This window comes from Mercenaria mercenaria, chromosome 17 (genome assembly GCF_021730395.1).
Source record: "Mercenaria mercenaria strain notata chromosome 17, MADL_Memer_1, whole genome shotgun sequence".
Lineage (NCBI taxonomy): Eukaryota > Metazoa > Mollusca > Bivalvia > Venerida > Veneridae > Mercenaria > Mercenaria mercenaria.
Genome location: NC_069377.1, coordinates 64,600,549 through 64,623,933, shown reverse-complemented (window position 1 = coordinate 64,623,933; position 23,385 = coordinate 64,600,549). Strand labels below are relative to the sequence as shown.

The 23,385-nt window shown below is 36.9% G+C and overlaps 1 protein-coding gene across 3 annotated transcripts in view; it reads left to right on the top strand.

Moving 5' to 3' along the window:
* The window catches only part of LOC123537234 (uncharacterized), a 437,951-nt gene that overhangs the window by 400,970 nt on the left and 13,596 nt on the right, over positions 1–23,385 (top strand). Inside the window, exons 6-8 of one of the 3 annotated variants that reach the window (XM_045320884.2) lie at positions 3,292–3,388; positions 10,949–11,050; positions 19,744–19,956. In XM_045320884.2, the coding sequence (XP_045176819.2) occupies positions 3,292–3,388; positions 10,949–11,050; positions 19,744–19,913 (369 nt within the window). In that variant the 3' untranslated portion in view covers positions 19,914–19,956. The other 2 variants (XM_053528446.1, XM_045320885.2) reach the window with 2 other exon arrangements.

The following is a 23,385-nucleotide window of genomic DNA, read 5'->3' as shown; positions in this document are numbered from 1 at the left end:
AGGTCAAGTTTGAAACTGGGTCACGTGCCTTAAAAAACTAGGTCAGTAGGTCAGATAATAAAAAAACCTTGTGACCTCTTTAGAGGCCATACCTTTCATGGGATCTGTATGAAAGTTGATCTGAATGTTCATCTTGATGATATCTTGGTCAAGTTTGAAACTGGGTCAACTGCGGTCAAAAACTAGGTCAGTAGGTCTAAAATTATTAAAATCTTTTGACCTCTCTAGAGGCCATATTTTTCAATGGATCTTCATGAAAATTGATCTGAATGTTCACCTTGATGATATCTAGGTCAGTTTCAAAACTGGGTCACGTGCGATCAAAAACTAGGCCAGTAGATATAAAAATAGAAAAACCTTGTGACCTCTCTAAAGGCCATATTTTTCACGAGATCTTCATGAAAATTTGTGAGAATGTTCACCTTGATGATATCTAGGTAAAGTTCAAAACAGGGTCACGTATCTTCGAAAACTAGGTCCATAGGTCAAATAATAGAAAAACCTTGTGACCTCTCTAGAGACCATATTTTTCAATGGATCTTCATGAAAATTGGTCAGAATTTTTATCTTGATAATATCTAGGTCAAGTTCAAAACTGGGTCACATGAGCTCAAAAACTAGGTCACTATGTCAAATAATAGAAAAAACGACGTCATTCTCAAAACTGGATCGTGTGGGAAGAGGTGAGCGATTCAGGACCATCATGGTCCTCTTGTTTATTATTGGCTGTAGGGAAAAACCGAGACCACTTTTCTGTGGTACAACATGGATGGTACCTCCAATTTTTAGGTGTTTTTTGACATATCTATACCTTGTAAGATTTTTTTTTTCTTTTTGGTTTAATTTCTTCGCTTTGTTGTTCCTGATCTTTGGACTTAGATATTTTTTCTGAGGACCTTCTTGTCCTCAAGTGCAATGATAACAGGTGAGCGATATAGCGCCATCATGGCCCTCTTATTTAATGTAAGCTGGTATCTCAGTAACCACTTGTGGGAATGGATTGAAACTTCACACACTTATTCACTGTGATAAGCTGACTTACATTGCACAGGTTCCATAACTCTATTTTGCTTTTTTACAAAATTAAGGCCCTTTTTGGACTTAGAAATTTTTGGTTAAGGTTTTATATGTAAGCTGGTATCTCAGTACCCACTAATGGGAATGGATTGAAACTTCACACACTTGTTCACTGTGATAATCTGACATGCACTGCACAGGTTCCATAACTCTACTTTGCATTTTTATAAAGTTATGCCCCTTTTTCGACTTAGCAGTTTTTGGTTAAGTTTTTGTATGTAAGCTGGTATCTCAGTACCCACTTAAAAAATGGATATAGATTGAAACTTCACACAATTGTTCATTGTCATAAACTGATATGCATTGTATAGGTTTCATAACCCTGTTTTGCAATTTAACAAAATTATGCCCCTATTTGGACTTTAATATTAATTCAATTGACAAGGCTGTTGAGAAGTCAAGCGTTGCTGTCCTTCGACAGCTCTTGTTTAGCTTCCTTCCATCTGTATGTGATAACAGTAATGTTCAGGTGATTTTTTAGCTCACCTGAGCACAAAGTGCTCAAGGTGAGCTTTTGTGATCGCCCTGTGTCCGTCGTCGTCCGTCCATCCGTCGTCTACAATTTGACTGTTAACACTCTAGAGGTCACAATTTTGGTCCAATCTTAATGAAACTTGGTTAGAATGTTACCCTCAATAAAATCTTGGACGAGTTCGATATTGGGTCATCTGGGGTCAAAAAGTAGGTCACCAGGTCAAATCAATGGGAAAAGCTTGTTAACACTCTAGAGGTCACAGTTTTGGCCCAATTTTATGAAACTTGGTCAGAATGTTACCCTCAATAAAATCTTGGACGAGTTCGATATTGGATCATCTGGGGTTAAAAACTAGGTCACAGGTCAAATCAAAGGAAAAGCTTGTTAACACTCAAGAGGTCACAATTTTGGCCCAATCTTAATGAAACTTGGTCAGAATGTTACCCTCAATAAAATCTTGGACAAGTTTGATATTATGTCATCTGGGGTCAAAAAGTAGGTCACCAGGTCAAATCAAACGAAAAGCTTGTTAACACTGTAGAGGCCATATTTATGACTTTATCTTCATGAAACTTGGTCAAAATGTTAATCTTGATGATCTGAAGGTCCAGGTTGAATCTGGGTCATGTAGGGTCAAAAACTAGGTCACTAGGTCAAATCAAAGGAATAGCAAGTTAACACTCTAGAGGTCACATTTATGACCATATCTTAATGAAACTTGGTCAGAATGTTAATCTTGATGATTTTTAAGTCAAGTTTAAATCTTGGTCAGGTGGGGTCAAAAACAAGGTCACTTGGTCAAATCAAAGGAAAAGCTTGTTAACACTCTAGAGGCCACATTTATGACTTTATTTTGATAAAACTTAGTCAGAATGTTAATCTTGATGATCTTAAGGTCATCTTAAAATCTGGGTCAGATGGGGGCCAAAAACTAGGTCACCAGGTCAAATTATAGGAAAAGCTAGTTAACACTATATAAGCGACATTTATGGCCCTATCTTAATGAAACTTGGTCAGAATATTTAATGTTGATGATCTTTAGTTCAAGTTTAAATCTGGGTCAGGTGGGGTCAAAAACTAGGTCAACATGTCAAATCAAAGAAAAAGCTTGTTAAAACTCTAGAAGCTACATTAAAGACTGTATCTTCATGAAACTTTGTCAGAATGTTAACCTTGATAATCTTAAGGTCAAGTTCGAATCTGGGTCACATGGGATCAAAAACTAGGTCACCAGGTCAAATCAAAGGAAAAGCTAGTTAACACTCTAGAGGCCACATTTATGACCATATCTTAATGAAACTTTGTCAGAATGTTAATCTTGATAATCTTAAGGTCAAGTTCGAATCTGGGTCACGTGGGGTCAAAAACTAGGTCACCAGGTCAAATCAAAGGAAAAGCTAGTTAACACTCTAGAGGCCACATTTATGACCATATCTTAATGAAACTTTGTCAGAATGTTAATCTTGATGATCTTTAGGTCAGTAGGTCAGGTGACTGATACAGGGCCTTCATGGCCCTCTTGTTTCCAGTTCAATTTTGGCAGACTTTGACTGATATGTTATAAATATACCAATATATTTCACTTCTGAAAAGTCTGACTATGCTTGAACTTGAATAAGGATTCAAACAGAGTATCTGGACAAACTTGAGATTCGATTTAATCAGTTGATAAAATCAATATGAAATGAATGTCTATAATTAAACAATTTGCATGAGTTAGTTTGTTTGTATACTTTCAGGCTCTGTTGTTCCCAGGTCATTATTTCCATGCCATGTATGATATGGATGGTTCCAGTTTCACCTTTCCTATCCGCTTGTATGCTTGTGCACTTATTTGTAAGTATAACATCTTGTACACACCAGGATGCAGGGATTTTCTTTACAAAACAACACAAGATCTGGAAAATACATTCAGTTGCCTGAGCCAATGTTCTTTTAAATTTAGACTTAAGACTTTGGGGCATATTTTTCTTAAGTTTGTTAAAATTCAGAAGCAGAGCTGTTGATGTATGTATAATGCCTTTCACTCAGAGTGTGTTACTATATGAGTAAGACAGCAAATGAAAAATTGCAGCACTATGTGTCAATGTATCAATGAGACAGCAAACGGAAGATTGCAGTACTATATAATTATGTTAATGTATCAATGAGACAGCAAATGGAAAATTGCAGTACTATATATGGTAATGTATCAGTGAGACAGCAAACGGAAAATTGCAGTACTATATGTGGTTATGTAACAATGAGACAGCAAATGGAACTTTACAGTACTGCATGTGGTAAGGTATCAGTGAGACAACAAATGGAGAATTGCAACACTATATGTGGTAATGTATCAATGAGAGAGCAAATGGAAAATTGCAGTACTATATATTATGGTAATGTATCAGTTAGACAGCAAATGGAAAATTGCAGTACTATAATTATGTGGTAATGTTACTAACGTATCAGTGAAACAGCAAATGGGAAATTGCAGCACTACATGTGGTAATGTATCAGTGAGACAGCAAATGGAAAATTGCAGCACTACATTTGGTAATGTATCAGTGATCAGACAGCAAATGGAAAATTGCAGCACTACATGTGGTAATGTATCAGTGATCAGACAGCAAATGGAAAATTGCAGCACTACATGTGGCATTGCAGAAGTTTATGTTGTAATGTATCAGTGAGACAGCAAATGGAAAATTGCAGTACTATAAGTGGTTATGCAACAATGAGACAGCAAATGGAACTTTACAGTACTGCATGTGGTAAGGTATCAGTGAGACAACAAATGGAGAATTGCAGCACTGTATGTGGAAATGTATCAATGAGACAGCAAATGGAAATTTACAGTACTGTATGTCGTAATGTATCAGTGAGACAGCAAATGGAAAATTGCAGCACTGTATGTGGTAATGTATCAGTGAGACAGCAAATGGAAATTTACAGTACTGTATGTGGTAATGTATCAGTGAGACAGCAAATGGAAAATTGCAGCACTGTATGTGGTAATGTATCAGTGAGACAGCAAATGGAAATTTACAGTACTGTATGTGGTAATGTATCAGTGAGACAGCAAATGGAAATTTACAGTACTGTATGTGGTAATGTATCAGTGAGACAGCAAATGGAAATTTACAGTACTGTATGTGGTAATGTATCAATGAGACAGCAAATGGAAATTTACAGTACTGCATGTGGTAATGTATCAATGAGACAGCAAATGGAAATTTACAGCACTATATGTGGTAATGTATCAATGAGACAGCAAATGGAAATTTACAGCACTACATGTGGTAATGTATCAGAGCAAATGGAAAATAGAAACTCTGTACTAGTTTAACAATGAGAGAGAATGGAAAATTTAGTTCTTTAAAGTCTTAGTTAGTTTTATAGATTATAAATGATGATGAATATGAACTCCATTAGCCCTAGGGCTCATGTTGAGTAACAACCTTGTGTTGTTCAGGGTTTTTGTACAATTCAGACCTAGTAAATATATGGAATAACAGTTGGAATCCATATGATATGCATAGCCTGCCTGGCTGATGAATCCAGCAATGTGCAAGTGAGCAGTGTTTCACTTTACTGATATGCTGTCTTATACAGTACTTGTACAGCGTGCCATTTGTTGCAGTCATACACCATTTGTTGCAGTACAGTACAAGTCTTGTACAGTACTTGTACAGCGTGCCATTTGTTGCAGTCATACACCATTTAATGCAGTACAGTAAAAGTCTTGTACAGTACTTGTACAGGGTGCCATTTGTTGCAGTCATACACCATTTGTTGCAGTACAGTAAAAGTCTTGCACAGTACTTGTACAGCGTGCCATTTGTTGCAGTCATACACCATTTGTTGCAGTACAGTACAAGTCTTGCACAGTACTTGTACAGCGTGCCATTTGTTGCAGTCATACACCATTTGTTGCAGTACAGTACAAGTCTTGCACAGTACTTGTACAGCGTGCCATTTGTTGCAGTCATACACCATTTGTTGCAGTACAGTACAAGTCTTGCACAGTACTTGTACAGCGTGCCATTTGTTGCAGTCATACACCATTTGTTGCAGTACAGTACAAGTCTTGCACAGTACTTGTACAGCGTGCCATTTGTTGCAGTCATACACCATTTGTTGCAGTACAGTACAAGTCTTGCACAGTACTTGTACAGCGTGCCATTTGTTGCAGTCATACACCATTTGTTGCAGTACAGTACAAGTCTTGCACAGTACTTGTACAGCGTGCCATTTGTTGCAGTCATACACCATTTGTTGCAGTACAGTACAAGTCTTGCACAGTACTTGTACAGCGTGCCATTTGTTGCAGTCATACACCATTTGTTGCAGTACAGTAAAAGTCTTGCACAGTACTTGTACAGCGTGCCATTTGTTGCAGTCATACACCATTTGTTACAATACAGTACAAGTCCTGTGCAGTACTTGTACAGCTAGTCCAACTCGTGACGTAATTATCACTTTCCTTTTATTTCAGTCTGATCTTACGTCCAACTCAGCCACGTCTAAAAACAGGCGTAATCATTAATGATTAATATATGAACATAAATTATAAGTTTCAAAATATGAAAAACAAAAGAAACATTTTAATTTGCTGTAGGTAATACATTTATCTTGTGAACAGAAATGTTATTTGACATGTTCTGCATAAAAAAAATTATAAAAAAACAGCTATCAAATATATGTTTGAAAGTACAGTATTTAGCACAGTGTGAAGTCGTACTTGATTTGTTCACCAAACTTTATTCCAGGTGTTCGTGGAGGAACAAGCACATGAGAATATATATGAATAGATCTCTCCCAATATCCGCTTTGTTTTCAAATTTTATAATTTAACTTTAGTGTGTAGTAAATATACAAATAATACTGCGCTAATACACTTAGAATTAGCTTGAGACGTTGTGCTCAACCGGTACCGGAACCTTACTATGAATGAAATGCGCCAGTAGTGACGTAATAAGGCTGTGACATTACCAATGGCGAAAAACAAATCGATAATGTAGGTCAGTGGGTGACTTTCTTCAGGTACTGCGAAATGCTCATAACAATGTCATGACATATCGTGTATTTCATAAGACAAGCACAAGAATAAATTTGCTAGTCAGAAAGATTTTTCTTTTCGCCATAAAATCATCATTATGTCTGAAAGACTGAAGTACCTCGATTACACCGATTTTAAATAGTCGTTGCTTTCGACTCTGTGGACGGACTGTCAGGGGAGGTAACTAGAGTCACGGTTTGGGACTATTGTATAGCGTGCCTTTTGTTGCATTACAGTACAAGTCTTGTACAGTATGTACAGCGTGCCATTTGTTGCAGTATAGTACAAGTCTTATACAGAACAAATGTACAGCGTGCCATTTGTTGCAGTCATACACCATTTGTTGCAGTACAGTACAAGTCTTGCACAGTACTTGTACAGCGTGCCATTTGTTGCAGTCATACACCATTTGTTGCAGTACAGTACAAGTCTTGCACAGTACTTGTACAGCGTGCCATTTGTTGCAGTCATACACCATTTGTTGCAGTACAGTACAAGTCTTGCACAGTACTTGTACAGCGTGCCATTTGTTGCAGTCATACACCATTTGTTGCAGTACAGTAAAAGTCTTGCACAGTACTTGTACAGGGTGCCATTTGTTGCAGTCATACACCATTTAATGCAGTACAGTACAAGTCTTGCACAGTACTTGTACAGCGTGCCATTTGTTGCAGTCATACACCATTTGTTGCAGTACAGTAAAAGTCTTGCACAGTACTTGTACAGTGTGCCATTTGTTGCAGTCATACACATTTAATGCAGTACAGTACAAGTCTTGCACAGTACTTGTACAGTGTGCCATTTGTTGCAGTCATACACCATTTGTTGCAGTACAGTAAAAGTCTTGCACAGTACTTGTACAGTGTGCCATTTGTTGCAGTCATACACCATTTAATGCAGTACAGTACAAGTCTTATACAGTACTTGTACAGCATGTCATTTGTTCAAGTACTGTACAGCTGAAATGCATCTAGAAAATCAAAACTCTTGAGGATGTTTTATGGTTGTATTTTATAACAGCAGCCTTCAGGAAGAAGCTGGCTGTAAATAATTGAATTGTCTTCATGCCTGCATGAATCTATCAGTCTGAGACAGAATCATGTCTCCAGCTGGAAGTTTCGTTCCTGAAGCACTGCATAAGTATTGTCAGAAATTTTGATGTTCATTTTAATGTTTTAGCTCCACTGAGCCGAAAGGCCATTTATACTAGGTGGACATATCACTTGTCCAGTAAAACAGTATAATTTTCCCCATCTTCTGGAAGGTCACAGATACATAGTTTTAGTCTTTGTTTGATTCTATAAATGATGAATAATGATTGTGCTTTAATATTTCAGGTTCTCAATTTGCAAAAAAACCTCCTTGATGTTTTGTAATAACATGATGTAATTGAGCAGCTTGATTCTTTCTGGTATCTCGCTGACACATTTGAGCAAATTTACTGGTTTCAAAGTATCTCAGTGATATAGTGGAGCAACTTAATTATGTCTCCCCCAGGAGACATATTGTTTTTGCCCTGTCCGTCCGTCCGTCCGTACGTACGTCACACTTCATTTCCGAGCAATAACTGGAGAACCATTTGACCTAGAACCTTCAAACTTTATAGGGTTGTAGGGCTGCTGGAGTAGACGACCCCTATTGTTTTTGGGGTCACTCTTTCAAAGGTCAAGGTCACAGGGGCCTGAACATTGAAAACCATTTCCGATCAATAACTAGAGAACCACTTGACCCAGAATGTTGAAACTTCATACGATGATTGGTCATGAAGAGTAGATGACCCCTATTGATTTTGGGGTCACTCAGTCAAAGGTCAAGGTCACAGGGGCCTGAACATTGAAAACCATTTCCGATCAATAACTAGAGAACAACTTGACCCAGAATGTTGAAACTTCATAGGATGATTGGCCAAGAAGAGTAGATGACCCCTATTGATTTTGGGGTCACTCCGTCAGAGGTCAAGGTCACAGGGGCCTGAACATGGATAACCATTTCCGATCAATAATTAGAGAACCACTTGACCCAGAATGTTGAAACTTCACAGGATGATTATAAATGCAAAGTAGATGACCCCTATCGATTTTGGGGTCACTCCATTAAAGGTCAAGGTCACAGGGGCCTGAACATTGAAAATCATTTCCGGTCAGTAACTTGAGAACCACTTGACCCAGAATGTTGAAACTTAATAGGATGATTGGTCATGCAGAGTATATGACCCCTAACGATTTTGGGGTCACACTGTGAAAGGTCAAGGTCACAGGGGCCTGAACATTGAAAACCATTTCCGGTCAGTAACTTGAGAACCACTTGACCCAGAATGATGAAACTTCATAGGATGATTGATCATGCAGAGTAGATGACCCCTAACGATTTTGGGGTCACTCTGTTAAAGGTCAAGGCCACAGGGGCCTGAACATGCAAAACCATTTCCAGTCAATAACTTGAGAACCTCTCGACCCAGAATGTTGAAACTTCATAGGATGATTTTTCATGCAGAGTGAATGACCCCTATTGTTTTTGGGGTCACTCCGTTAAAGGTCAAGGTCACAGGGGCCTGAACATTGATAACCAGTTCTGATCAATAACTTGAGAACCACTTGACCCAGAATGTTGAAACTTCATAGGATGATTGAACATGCAGAGTAGATGACCCCTATTGATTTTGGGGTTAGTCAGTTAAAGGTCAAGGTCACAGTGGCCTGTTCATGTAAAATCATTTTTTAGAAATAACTTGAGAACCACTTGACCTACAATGTTGAAACTTAATAGGATGATTGGACATGCAGAGTAGATGACCCCTATTTATTTTGAGGTCACTTGATCAAAGTTCAAGGTCACAGGAGCCTGAACAGTGACTTGAGAACCACTAGGCCAAGAGTGTTGAAATTTAGCGGGATGACTGGACATGCCAAGTAGATGATCCCTATTGCAGCCAACCATCAGTGTCTCTTTGACTTTCGCTCCTGACCCCTATTGACTTCTTGCCTATAGGACTTTGCATTGGGGGAGACATGCGCTTTTTTACAAAAGCATTTTCTAGTTCTTTCCAGGTATTTCAGGTGATGTAAGGAGCAACTTTACTCTTTTGGGTATTTCAGGTGATGTTATTGAGCAACTTCACTCTTTCAGGTATCACAGGTGATGTTATGGAGCAGCTTGACTCTTTCTGGTATCTCGCTGACACATTGGAGCAAATTTACTCTTTTCGAAGTATCTCAGTGATATAGTGGAGCAACATAACTCTTTCAGGTATTTCAGGTGATGTTATGGAGCAACTAAACTCTTTCAAGTGTTTCAGATGATGTAAGGAGCAGCTTTACTCTTCCAGGTATCTCAGTGATGTAACTGCACAACTTTACTCTTCCAGGTATGTCAGTGATGTAACTGCACAACTTTACACTTTCAGGTATCTCGGGTGTATTTGAGCAGTTTAACTCTTTCAGGTATTTCATCCATACGTTACAGCAATTGGACTCTTTCAGGTATTTGAGATGATGTACTGGAGCAGCTGTACTCGCTCATGTATTTCAGAGATGTAATGGAGCAATTTAAATTTTTCAGGTATCTCAGTAATGTGTTAGAGCAGCTTAACAAAATCAGTTTAACTATTTTAGGTGTGGTAGAAATGTATTTGAGTAACTTTACTCATTGAAGTATCGCAGTGATATTTAACAATTAATCAAGGCTTTTAAGTGGTTTACACTTGATTTATCAGAGTTCAGATGTGCAGTAATTGAACCACAGGGTGTTACCTGGAGTGGTTAAATATCGAAGCATCTGAACGATGAACTGCCATAAATAAATAAAAAAAATCACAAGAAGGCCCTGATTGTTTTCATTCTTACAAATGCTTTGAAATATTTTATAAAAATTATGCTGGATTTCATTTATATGAGTTGTGGTGAACTGAAGGTGAAGCGACAGTTTGACATCAAAATGTTCTCTTACTGGTCCATGAATCAACCGTTGTTTGTTGCAGAATATACAGAGCTTGACGTTCTTTTTTGTTAGACTGACAGTCAAACTGAGCCATGTTAGAAATTGGAGTAACTTGAAAGTTTTCAGGTATCACAGTGATTTATTAAAACAAATTACCTCAGTGATATATTGAAATAACTTTACTGCTTCATGGATCACTGTGATGCATTGATTTCATGCCTCAGTGATTTTAAACTTTGAATTGTTTCAGATATCATAGTGATGTATCTCAGTGATGTGGTGCAACAACTTTACTCTTCCAGGTATCTCAGTGATGTATAAGAACAACTTTACTCTTCCAGGTATCTCAGTGATGTATAAGAACAACTTTACTCCTCCAGGTATCTCAGTGATGTAAAAGAACAACTTTACTCTTCCAGGTATCTCAGTGATGTATTGGAGCACTGTACATGCTGCAGATCGTGATGTCATCAGAATGATTCTGTTATCAAGTGTGGTCTTCTTTACTTTACAGTCAGGTGGTGAGTATAAACAGAAAACATGTGAGAATTCTTCTTTTTATTTTACTTGTATGTGTTGCTAAGAATTTATTTACATTTTGACACATAACTGCTACAAATACCCTAGTTTTTCGGCTTTTTCATATTTTGCTTTCAAGCAAACAAAATTGTGTAAACTTTTTACTTTGAATAAGAAGAACAACTGAACTTTAGTCCTACTTTTCTTGCATTCTTGGTTTTGGTAAAAAATATATAGGTATATAATACAGCCTTGTCATCAGTCAGTTTCAGAAGTATGCTCAGTAGCAACTTACTAGACACTTTAATATTGAGTCTCCAAGTTTATCATTTTTACCTTGGATGTGTGGCCAGTCTCACAACCTCTCTGTATTTGAATTGATTCCTTTGTAATGTTATATCCATTTTTTAAAACTTGTCTTTCTTGGAAATTCATCAGAAGCACTAAAGTTGAATCATTGCTGGCACTGTTAAATTTGCATTGCTTTTTGTCGAGCCCACTTGTGGAAGCAAAGACATAGTCATCCTAATGGCTATTCGGTGTATGTGCAATCCAGAGTTATTTGTTCAGACCATAATTTTGACATGCATGGAGCAATTAATCTTGTTTATATTTGGCATGAATGTGGAGTGTCCTGAGCATACCCCAGGTTTCTATCTCAAAAGGTCAAGGTCACAGTCAGAGGTCAAAGGTCATTTCAGATCTTGTCCGGCCCTTAACTTTGACATGCATTGAGGAATCTTGTTTATATTTGGCATGAATGTTTAACTCAATGAGTCAGAATGTCATGTGCAAACCCCAGGTTCCTATCTCAAAGGTCAAGGTCACAGTTAGGGGTCAAAGGGCAGACTCGACTTGTTGCCCGTGGGCATCTAGTGATTACAATGACATCAAACTTAATAATTGGATATAATTAATGATCAAAGACAACCTTTGCTGTCAGGCCAAAACTGCTACAAGTACAGGTCAATGAATTTCAATTTGCTTAATGCGTTGTCATACAGAAAGCCACACAAGTTCTCCTTTAATAATCATAGTGAAAGCTTGATTGATTAGCTTGACTTCTGCCATTACTTCTTATTTAGTTTCTGAAAATGTCCTCAGTCTCAATCAAGACAGTACAGATAACAAATTTTACCATATTCACAGTCCAAGACCCATGCTGATAACGCACATGGTTAATGATTTTTCATCTGCTAAATTGGTTATTCTTCATCTTCCAAAAGCCATACAAATTAGCATTTAATAATTGTTGAAAGTTTGATTGATTTCTCAGTCGCTGCTGTGTCTTCTTTTTGTGCCTTCATGACCGAGATACAACCACTTGTTTCTGTACCAGTATTGAACTCGCATGCATCAATGGGATCAATATGAGAACTGCTTGATATTTTTTGATACATTTTGAAGTTGATGCCCCAACTAGGGAGCATTCTTTGCTTCCAAAGAATTTTTACACAAATGTTAAATATATGAGAAAGTGTGTTGAGGGTAGAAGGTCTGTATATCTAAGGTCAAGGTCTCAGGGGCTACATTCAAGGTCTTTAGAGGTGTGTTTTATGCAGATTGTCAATCCAAGGCCAAGGACTCTACAGTTGTGTTGTATGCAAAAAGTCGGTACATTCATGGTCAAGGTCTCTAGAAGTGTGTTGTGCACAAAAGGTCACAAAAGGTCAGGTACATCCCAGGTCAAGGTCTCTAGAGGTGTGTTGTGTACTAAAGGTATGTGTACATCCAAGGTCAAGGTCTCTAGAGATGTGCTGTGTGCAAAAAGTTGGTGCATACAAAGTCAAGATCTCGGGCAAGAGAGCTTGCTAGGGCTGTCAATGATAGAAACGATATCGATGTATCAACGATATTTTTTTTTCCATCGATTATCGATTCCCATTTTCAAAAATCGATATTTTACAGAGAGAAAAACTATCCAGATAAACACTCAGACCCTCAAAAACAACTTAAGTTCACAAAGTTGTAAATTTGGATAAATGCAACAGAGAAGTGAAGGCAAAATAAAAATGAAAGATTTATTAATTTTTATTTATTTCTTTTATTTCATAAATACAAATACAACACAATCAAACAGGAATATGAAAAGTAGGCAGTAAAACTAAAAATAGCATTTACAGGAAGGTATATAGTATGCATATGAACAAATAAGTTGTTAATCTAACTTAATAATCAATATATCGATGTATTTCTGATATATCGGTATCGTCGATATGCCTAAGACCCAATCAATGACAGCCCTAGAGCTTGCTTGCACTAGGTAAGCCTGTCAAAAATGTGAAGCAAGATTAGAGGGAGTGTTGTGCACAAGAGGTAGGTCTGTATCTTCAAGGTCAAGGTCCCAGGCATAGACACTTAGATTAGGCTTAGAGTTAGTGTCCAAGCTTTAACATCTTGAATTAGTCTAGAGGTGTATTGTGCACAAAGTCAGATCTGTACCTCAAAGGCCAAGATTACGGACTAAGGCAGTTAGGTAATGGTTAGAGTTGTTTTAATTCTTCTGTTTTAAACATGCAGAAACAATTATTGCAAAAGCCATATATCAAACTTAGACAGTATTTAATTTCACAACCAAGTCGTAAATACTCCAGCGTCAGGTTTGCTGTTTTGGAGGACATGACTTTGTTTTTATCTCCACCCCTCCCAGCCACACACACACTTAGGGGGGGCATATAATTGCAGTGTCCATCCATCTGTTCATTTATTTGTTCTTTCATTCGTCCCATTTAGTGCCCAGTCTGTAGTGTTGTCATCCAGCAAGGGATTTTAATATTACTTGACAAAATTGCTCACCATATTGAGATGATGTATCATGTGCAACACAAAGATCACTAATTGCAAAGTTCAAGGTCAATTTTAGAGGTCAAAGTTCAATAGGTTTTTTTTTTCTTGTGGTCCATTAAATTCTGCCATCCATCAAGGGATTTTATATACTGAACAGCAAAAGAAACTATCCAGTTTTATAACTGGGATAATTTTTATTTAAAAACTTTAATTTATAAATAACTTGTGTTTTTCATATCACATTTGCGCTTGAAGAACTTCACGTGTAAAATTTTTAAAAATCAACTGCGAAGTCAGTAGTCCCACAATAGCCGTTCTGCACGAAATTCACGTGCGCCTGTAATTAACAGTTTTCTTTGTGAAATTTTATTGTCATTGGAAATACTGATAATTGACTAACTGGAAAAACAGCATAAAGTTTAAAAAAATATTGTTGTTTGCTCTGCACGACTATCAAATTCAGCGCGAGCGCCCTATTGGGATATTGCAATGCAACTAACGCACAGAAGATATAGCCTTTCAAACAGCTATTGCGGGACTACTGACTTCACAATTGATTGATTTTTAAAAATTTATCACGTGAAGATCTTCAAGTTTAATTTTGGTATGAAGAAACAATTCAAATTTGAAAAGATATTTTTTTATTTCAAAATATACCAGTTATACATCTGGATAGTTTCTTTTGCTGTTCAGTATATTTTTTCATAAATGTTTCCCATAATGAGACAACTTGTCATGCACATAAACCAGACCATTAGATCAAAATTCAAGGTCACACCTGGAGGTCAAAGGTCAGTAGGGTTATTTCCCTGTCCAGTCCATAACATACAATATAGTATAATTTTTTACTAAACATTAACCCATGCATTACATATTAGTTACCACTTCCATTCAAATGAAGCAAGACGGGGTGAGGGGAATGAACTTTTTAGCTCACCTGAGCCAAAGACTCATGGTGAGCTTTTGTGACCGGTCAATGTCCGTCGTGCGTTGTACGTCGTGTGTCGTGTCCGTCAACATTTTCTAAAAATATCTTCTTCTTGAAAACCACTGGGCAGAATTACACCAAACTTCACAGGAATGATCCTAGGGTGCCCCACTTTCAAAATTTTTCAAAGAATTGAATTCCATGCAGAACTCTGGTTGCCATGGCAACCGAAAGGAAAAACTTTAAAAATCTTCTTGTCCAAAACCATAGGGCCTAGGGCTTTGATATCTGGTGTGTAGCATCATCTAGTGGTCCTCTACCAAGATTGTTCAAATTATCCCGCTGCCCCGGGTGTCCCAAGTTTTACATTGACTTATATAGGAAAAAAAGTTTAAAAAGCCACAAGACTTAGGCCTTTTATATTTTGTTTGTAGCATTTTCTTATGGTCCTCAACCAAAATTTGTACCCCTGGGGTGAAAAGAGGCCCTGCCCTGGGTGTCCCATGTTTTATATAGACTTATATAGGAAAAAACTTTAAAAATCTTTTTGTTTGAAACCACACGACCTAGGCTTTTGAAATTTGGTGTGATGCATTGTCTAGTAGTCCTCTACCAAAATTGTTCAAATTATGCCCCTGGGGTTAAAAGAGGCCCCGCCCCGGGGTCACTTAATTATTATATGACTAATTAGGAAAAAAATACTAAAAAATTATCTGATTCTATTTCCAAGACTGTTTAATAATAATTACCTGATGGCCTTAAGTAATATGATGTCACTTGACTGTGACCTTGACCTGCTGATCTACTTTGTTGTTTTTTAAGATGCAGCCTTGAAAAATGGATGACATGTACAGTTTTGCACACCGATCGTAAAACTGAATTTCATTGACCACGAATGTGACCTACTGACTTTCTTAATATTTTAGCATCAGTTTGACATTTGAAACATGTAGCTCATATTACTCAGGTGAGCGATCCAGGGTCATCATGACCCTCTTGTTCAAAAATAGTTTCTTGTTCTCAAATGCTTTCTTGCAATGTGTTCATATGATACCATTCATTATAAGTCTCTGTCAGTTACTACCGTATATTGGGTGGGGGAGGTGTGGAAGGGCATGAAGTTTTACCCCTGTCCATCTGTTTGTATCTGTCTGTGTATTTGAATGTTTGGAAATTGTATTCTTTATTCAACTTGGCAAAATTGACCACTGTAACAAAAAATATGTGATATGTAGGACAAAGACCCCTGGTAAAAAGGTCAAAGTCAAGCTTAGAGGTCAAATATTAAAAGTAATTTCTCTTTTATGGTCTATAACTTTTCTGTGTCTGGTCAGTTTGTTTTGAATGCATTGTGAAAAATTTGAAAACAACTTGGCAAAAAAAAAACAAGATGATGTCTGGCATGCAGACCTAGACACCTAGTTTACAGTCACAGTGGGATCTCCAAGATTTCAGGTCACTTTGATATGCCCATTTTGGAAAAACAGGTTGTATTATGAGATGGCTTGTCCAACTGTCCATCTGTCATTTCACTCTGAATGTTTTGTTTCTAGTAAGACCCGCAGGAGCATTCAAGTCCTATTGACACATTGCTAGTTTTAGCTTATTAGTTAGAAATTTTGAAGACTTATGATTTTAATTTTTTATGTACAGAAATTCTTTTGAAAATACATGAAGAAAAATTTAAAAGATTTAATTTCCCGTCAAATGCTTAAAAATACTTTGACCAATTGATCAGTGGCTCAGAGGTCAAGGTCACTGCAAGCATATTTATGACAGACCCCCTTTCTTAGTTAAAGGTCATGGTCACTGTCATGCTATGTGGTAATTTGGACATATTATAATGATGGTGCTGATCTTGCAATTTAGTTTCCACTAAATTACTTCAGAAAATTTTGATGTATGATTCTCAGATTTATTAAGTACATTGCTTGGCACAGAACTGTACTTTTTGATTATTGTTTCTCATCTTTTAACATTGTTTCATACAACTTTTTAGCTCACCTTTGTTCAGGGTGAGTTATTAGCATAGGTGGATTGTCTGGTTTCTATCATCTCATGTCTATCATCTCATGTCCTGCTTCAACATTTTTACATTCACATGTATCTTCTTCTCCGAAACAACATGTCAGAATCACACCATATTTTGTCTGTAACATCCTGGCATGGTCTTCTCTCAAGCATGTTCAAATTGTTCTGCTTAGTCCCTTGTAGGGGCTTCTAGAGCTAAAAATATTTTTAAAAAAAACACTTTAAACAACTTCTTCTTATGAACCACATAATGGATCTTCATTAAACTTGGTCTGTAGCATCACTGTAAGGTCTGTAGCATTACTGTAAGGTCTTTGCCCAAATTTGTTCAAATGGGGACGCTTGGTCCATTCTAGGGGCAGCGAAAAAAGCCTTTAAAGCACTTCTTCTCATGAAAATCTTGATGGCTCTTCATCAGACTTGGACTGTAGTATCACTGTAAGGTCTTCACCAGAATCTGTTTATATGGGGGGTCCCTTTAAGGGGCTGCTAAAGCTAAAAATAGAAATACCTTTTAAAAAATTCTTCTCATGACCTGGTTGATAGATCATCATGAAACTAATTAACATCATTATAAGGTCTTCTCCCAGATTTGTTCAAATGGTGGCACTCGGCCCCTTTTAAGAGCCATTAGTTTATACTAACACAGTTGTTAGCATTCATGATTCAGTGTGTCATATATATATAAGGTCAAACAGTTAGGTCAGGTGAGCAACTTGGGGCCACTTGTTGATATTTTGAAGATATTGTCCTCTTGAAGATAGTGTCCTCTACCTTCAAGTCAGTTAAAACAAAAGTATTGATCAGATCACATAACTAAAACGCTAAAGACACATATCAGACAGAAAAAACAGATGCTAAGCTACCAAATAATTGTAGGCTACTCGATATTAACTGCATTGAATATAGATTTATAAATTGTTATTTAATCTTGAAAGTCTGTGTATTCTGCAGTATTGCATGAGAAAATGTCTCGACACGCAGTGTTTCAAGAGTAATAACTAGATAAAGCAGACATTGATAACAATAAATGAAAGAAAAAAATATGAGACTTCATTATTGCCTAGCCCATGCAATCCAATAGATGTTATATTGAAGTATGAAGGCTTGGTCAGATTTTGAGTGCACTCTGCCGGGAAGACTGCAGTTGTTGTTAAAGTGGTTATAATGGGTACGGAAGGCCAGTGCACCATACTAAATGAATGCAAATTGCCAGTTACTTAATGCTAATTGACAAATGCTTAATGCTAATTGCTATATACCAAATGATACAGGTCATATGCTAAAATTGAATGTCAAGTAGGTAATGGCATGCTTATTGCCAAATGCTAAATGCTAATTGTAAAGTTCTTTAAATTTATGAGTTAATGATCCATATCTCTCAAACAAAATATAACTTATTACTTTAACCCTTTCCCTGCTAAATTTCTACAGCTTTCAATTTCGATAGTACAATTAACTGTTAAAAAGGTTGTTTACCAAAAGGATCTTGTCTGAATGGCAAACCGTGCAGATCTGTGCAGTCTGATCATGATCTACACTGGTCGCAAAGGCAGAATCAGTCATGTCCAGCATGATAAGGGTTAGAAAATATAATGTTGTACCTGTCTTGATTTGAAGCAGTAACTTTTTATATGCCCGAAGGGACGTATTATGTTATGACGCCGGTGACCGTCCGTCCTCTAGCAATTTCATGTCTGCTCTGTAACTCTTGAATCCCTTGAAGGATTTCGAAGAAACTTGACACAAATGTTCACCACATCGAGAGGACCTGCAGAGCGCATGTTCTGGATGGGTCACTTCAAGGTCAGGGTCACACTTAGGGGTCAGAGGTCATATGACTTTGTTTTGTGTCCGCTCTGTAACTCTTGAAGGATTTTAAAGAAACTTGGCACAAATGTTCACCACATCAAGACGATGTGCAGAGCGCATGTTCTGGATGGCTGACTTTAAGGTCAAGGTCACATTTAGGGGTCAAATTCATATGACTATGTTCGTGACTGCTCTGTAACTTTTTAATTGCTTGAAGGATTTGAAAGAAATGTTCACCACATCAAGACAACATGCAGAGCGCATGTTCTGGATGGCTTGCTTCAAGTTCAGGGTCACACTTAGGGGTCAAAGGTCATACCTTTGGGTGTATATTGCTCTGCATTGCGATGCTCTTGTTCTACAGTTATGGGGACATGGGACTGAAACTTTTTTACAGGGACAAAGTTATGTTTCAAAGGCCAATCACTGTGTTAAGGATGCATTTATCCACTGGTATATTCAGCTCTTTTTTTCTCACTTTTTGAATTTTTAGCTTGACTTTTCGAAGAAAAAGTAGAGCTATTGCACTCGCCCCAGCGTTGCCGTTGCCGTCGGTTAAAGTTTTTGATAAAATCAAATATCTCTGTTACTATCAAAGCTTAAAATAGTTATTTACTATCAAAGTCTGCACCAAGAGAAACTGATTTGAATTTTGACAGAGTTATGCCCCTTTTTAACTTAGAATTTTTTGGTTAAAGTTTTATATAAAGTTTTTACAGGCAAAGCTCTAATTCAGAGTCAAGCACTGAGAAAAGTTGAGTATGCTGTCTTACGGACAGCTCTTGTTTATACATAAACTCACTGAATTACTTTGTGTTTGTTTGAAATATTTTAATAATTTGACATAACATCTCAAGGCATGCCTGTTTAAATGTTTGAAGACAATATTCTATCTGGGTAATGAAAACATTTCCATAAAAACAAGACATATTTTCCTTTAAAGTGATATGATATGAATGAAATACTCTGCAATCTATTTTAATGAATTAATGTTTACTTTTTCTTTTCTAAAATATTAAATGCTACTGTCCCTTGACATGTTTTATATTATACTGCAATTATTCACTGTTATAATGTGCTTTATGTCTTTTACACATGTATATTGTACCATTGTTGTTTATTTTCTTGTGTCTGCAGTGTTGATGAGTTCATGGTTGCCATGGTTACCTTCCACATCCCCGACCTCATTCCTGTGTTCCGTTTTCATGGCATTCGTGGCACGGCTTCTTGTTATAGCAATATCATCATACTTCTATTGGATTACATACAAAGATGGGAAATCAAAGGATGTCAAGTACTACCGATAGTACTTAGTAATATGGGCGCTTCTTAAATTCCACAGGGCTTATGGTATGAATATGCACGCTTTTTGAGATGTCCCCCTAGAATGCACTAGCACAGTTCTCTCATGTCACTTGCACACTAAAACACAATTTCGAGTCATGCTTTTTAGCTCAGCTGAGCACAAAGTGCTCAGGGTAAGCTATTGTGATCCCTCACCGTCCGCTGTCCCTCCGTCCATCCACACTTTCCTTCAAACAACATCTACTCCTAAACCACCTGGCCAATTTTGATGAAACTTCACAGGGATGTTCCTTGGATGGTCTTCTTTAAAAATTGTTCAAAGAATTGAATTCCATACAGAACTCTGTTTGCCATGGCAACCGAAAGGAAACTCTTTAAAATCTTCTTGTCCAAAACCACAGGTCCTAGGGCTTTGATATTTGGTATGTAGCATCATCTAGAGGTTCTCTAGCAAGGTTATTCAAATTATCCCCCTACGGTAAAATATGGCCCCGCCCTGGGGTCACATGGTTCATATAGACTTATATAGGGAAAAACTTTGAAAATCTTCTTGTACAAAACCACAGGGTGTAGGGCTTTGATATTTTGTATGTAGCATCATCTAGTAGTCCTCTACCAAGATTGTTCAAATCATGACCCTGGGATCAATATATGCCACTCTCGGGGTGGGGGAGTCCCTTGTTTTACATTGACTTATATAGGAAAATTCTTTAATGCGGCCCAGAGGTTAGATAATTGGTATGTGGCATGCTCTAGTGGTTCTCTACCAAGATTGTTCGAATCATGACCTTGGGGTCAATATGTGGCACCTAGGTGGTCCCTTGTTTTACATAGACTTATTTGTTTCTGAAGCAATGGCAAAGAAATTTGGACCACAAGTATAATGTTTGATACAGATTTCAATACTCATCTTGAATAGTCTTAATCATGACCTACTGACCTACTTTTTCATTTTTGAAGTTACAGGTAGAAATTTGGACCACATGTATAATTTTTGATACAGATTTCAATACTCATCTTGAATAGTCTTAATAATGACCTACTGACCTACTTTCTTGTGTTTGAAGCTACAGTAAAAAGATTTGGACCACCTGTATATTTTAGCAGTATGCTAAATGTCAAATAGGTAATAATAATCTTTACCATCACCCACTCATCTAGTTTTGTTTTTGTTTTTGAAGCTTTAGCAAAGAAATTTGTTTAAGCAAGCAACTAAACTCAGGTGAACGATATAGGGCCACCATGGCCCTCTTGTTTCTTCACTCTATTGCACATGTATGTTCAGCTTTTGCAAAGTGGCTGTAAAAGATATGTAGAAATAGAGATACAACACTGTTGCACAACCTCCTATGTTCTGCTAATCTAGCACCTGTCTACATTGACTAGCACCATTTAGAGTTGACCTTCACCTTTCTAGATTATAAACAGCATGTAATACACTTGTAGAATTCTGGCTTTCTCTTATTCAAACACTAGACAGTAATAATTGCATGAGGTTGTGTTACTCTCTCTTCTCTCTCTCTCTCTCGGTACAGTAACTCTGAATTCTGTTGCTCTTCTTTAGTTACTTTCACCTCAACATTATTATGTTAATGCAGTTCAATACTTTTTTCACTCCTTGGATTCGGATGGAACTTATGTAAATGTATTAACAGTGAAGTAAACTTGTCCAAATTGTCAGGACATTACTGTATTATGGCATGTTCAGGAGGGATATCCCTTTGAAACTTTACAAAATGCTGTATGTTGCACAATACTAATCAACCAAGTGTCGGGTAAAATTCCTGAATCAAATATCTTATTAAAAATTGAACAGTAAATTGGGAGCATCAAATGTTTAGTACGCTTAAAGTATTCGTTACAAATGTTATCATGAGGAGATGCAGCTTTTGAGTTACTACATTTATTTATTACTTTGTCTTTTTCTTGTGTTGTAATTGCACAATTTAAAGATTCACTATTATATTCAATATCTGGATCCGTATCAAATACTTCGTCTACATCGTGACTTTCGTTATAATTAACTTTTCGAAAATGCTATAAAATTTTTGAATATCGGGCATTTTATTATCTGAGGTTTTGTTTAAAGAGTTTGATAATTGCCAGAAGTCCTTCGGTCAATTTGTGTGCAAATCCTTCAGTTTATGCTCATTTCTAGTTTTATGCTTACAGATGAATGAATTCATAACCCGCTTATAATGTTTACTAGCCCTATTTAATACATCTTTATTTAGGTCATTTTTGTGACGATTATAATTTCTTCCTGCTTGGTTATATCGGTGCCTTGCTTTATTTATCTCAGTAACAACTTGTGGGAATGGATTGAAAAGTCACACACTTATTCACTGTGATAATTTGACTTACACTGCACAGGTTCTATAACTCTGTTTTCTTTTTAACAAAATTATGACCCTTTTGGTATCTTAGTGCCCACTAATGGGAAAGGATTGAAATGTCACACACTTGTTCACTGTGATGATTTGACATGTATAGCACAGGGTTCGTAACTCTTTTTTGCATTTTTACAAAATTATGCCCCTTTTTCGACTTATATCCATTCAATTGACAAGGCTGTTGAATAGTTTAGAGCTCTTGTTCAATTTTGTATTGTCATTTAGCTTTTATTAGAAACAACGCTTTTTGAATAGTCAAATATTGTTGTACGTGGAAAGCTTACCTGAACTAGATTTAATAATCAGTAAAGATGGATGGTACAGCATACATCATCAGTTGTGCCCTATCATGTGTCAACATCTTTATGTAAACAATCCTCTGCACTGGTCAGAATTACATGACATTTTCCTTCAGCATCCTTGCATGAACCTCTTTCAGTTTTATTCAAGTGGTTTAACTTGACTGCACCATGGGGCAGCCAGAGCTAAAAAAGAAAAACCTTTTAAACAACTTTTTGGCATGAACCACTTGATTGATCTACACAAAACTTGTTCTGTAGCATCTTGTCATGGACCATTCTCAAGCTTGTTCAGATTGGCCATGTTGACTTTAATCTATGTAGAGGCCATCAGAACTAAAAGTGTAAAAATCTTTAATTGGAATCTTCTCATTAATTACTTGATGGATTGTCACCAGACATGATCAATGAAATCCCTGGATGGACCTTTGTCAGGTTTGTTCAGATGATTTTTATTTGACTGCATTTTTGGGCTACCATAGATTTTAAATAGCAAAAACCTTTAAAGAACTTGTTCTCTTGTACTGCCTTAGTGATATTCACCGAACTTGGTCTGTAAGATTCTTATAGGAAATGCCTATTGCAAGTGTATTTAAATGGATTCATTTGAATTCATTTTGGTGCTGTTGGAGCTAAAACTAAAAAACATTTGAGACATATTTACCAGACTTTCTTTGTAGCAGTCTTGAACACCTTTATGAAATTTATTTAAATGTTCTAGGGTCCACCTGGGCTATAAATAAAAACCTATAAATGACTTCTTCTCTTGAACTGTTTGATAA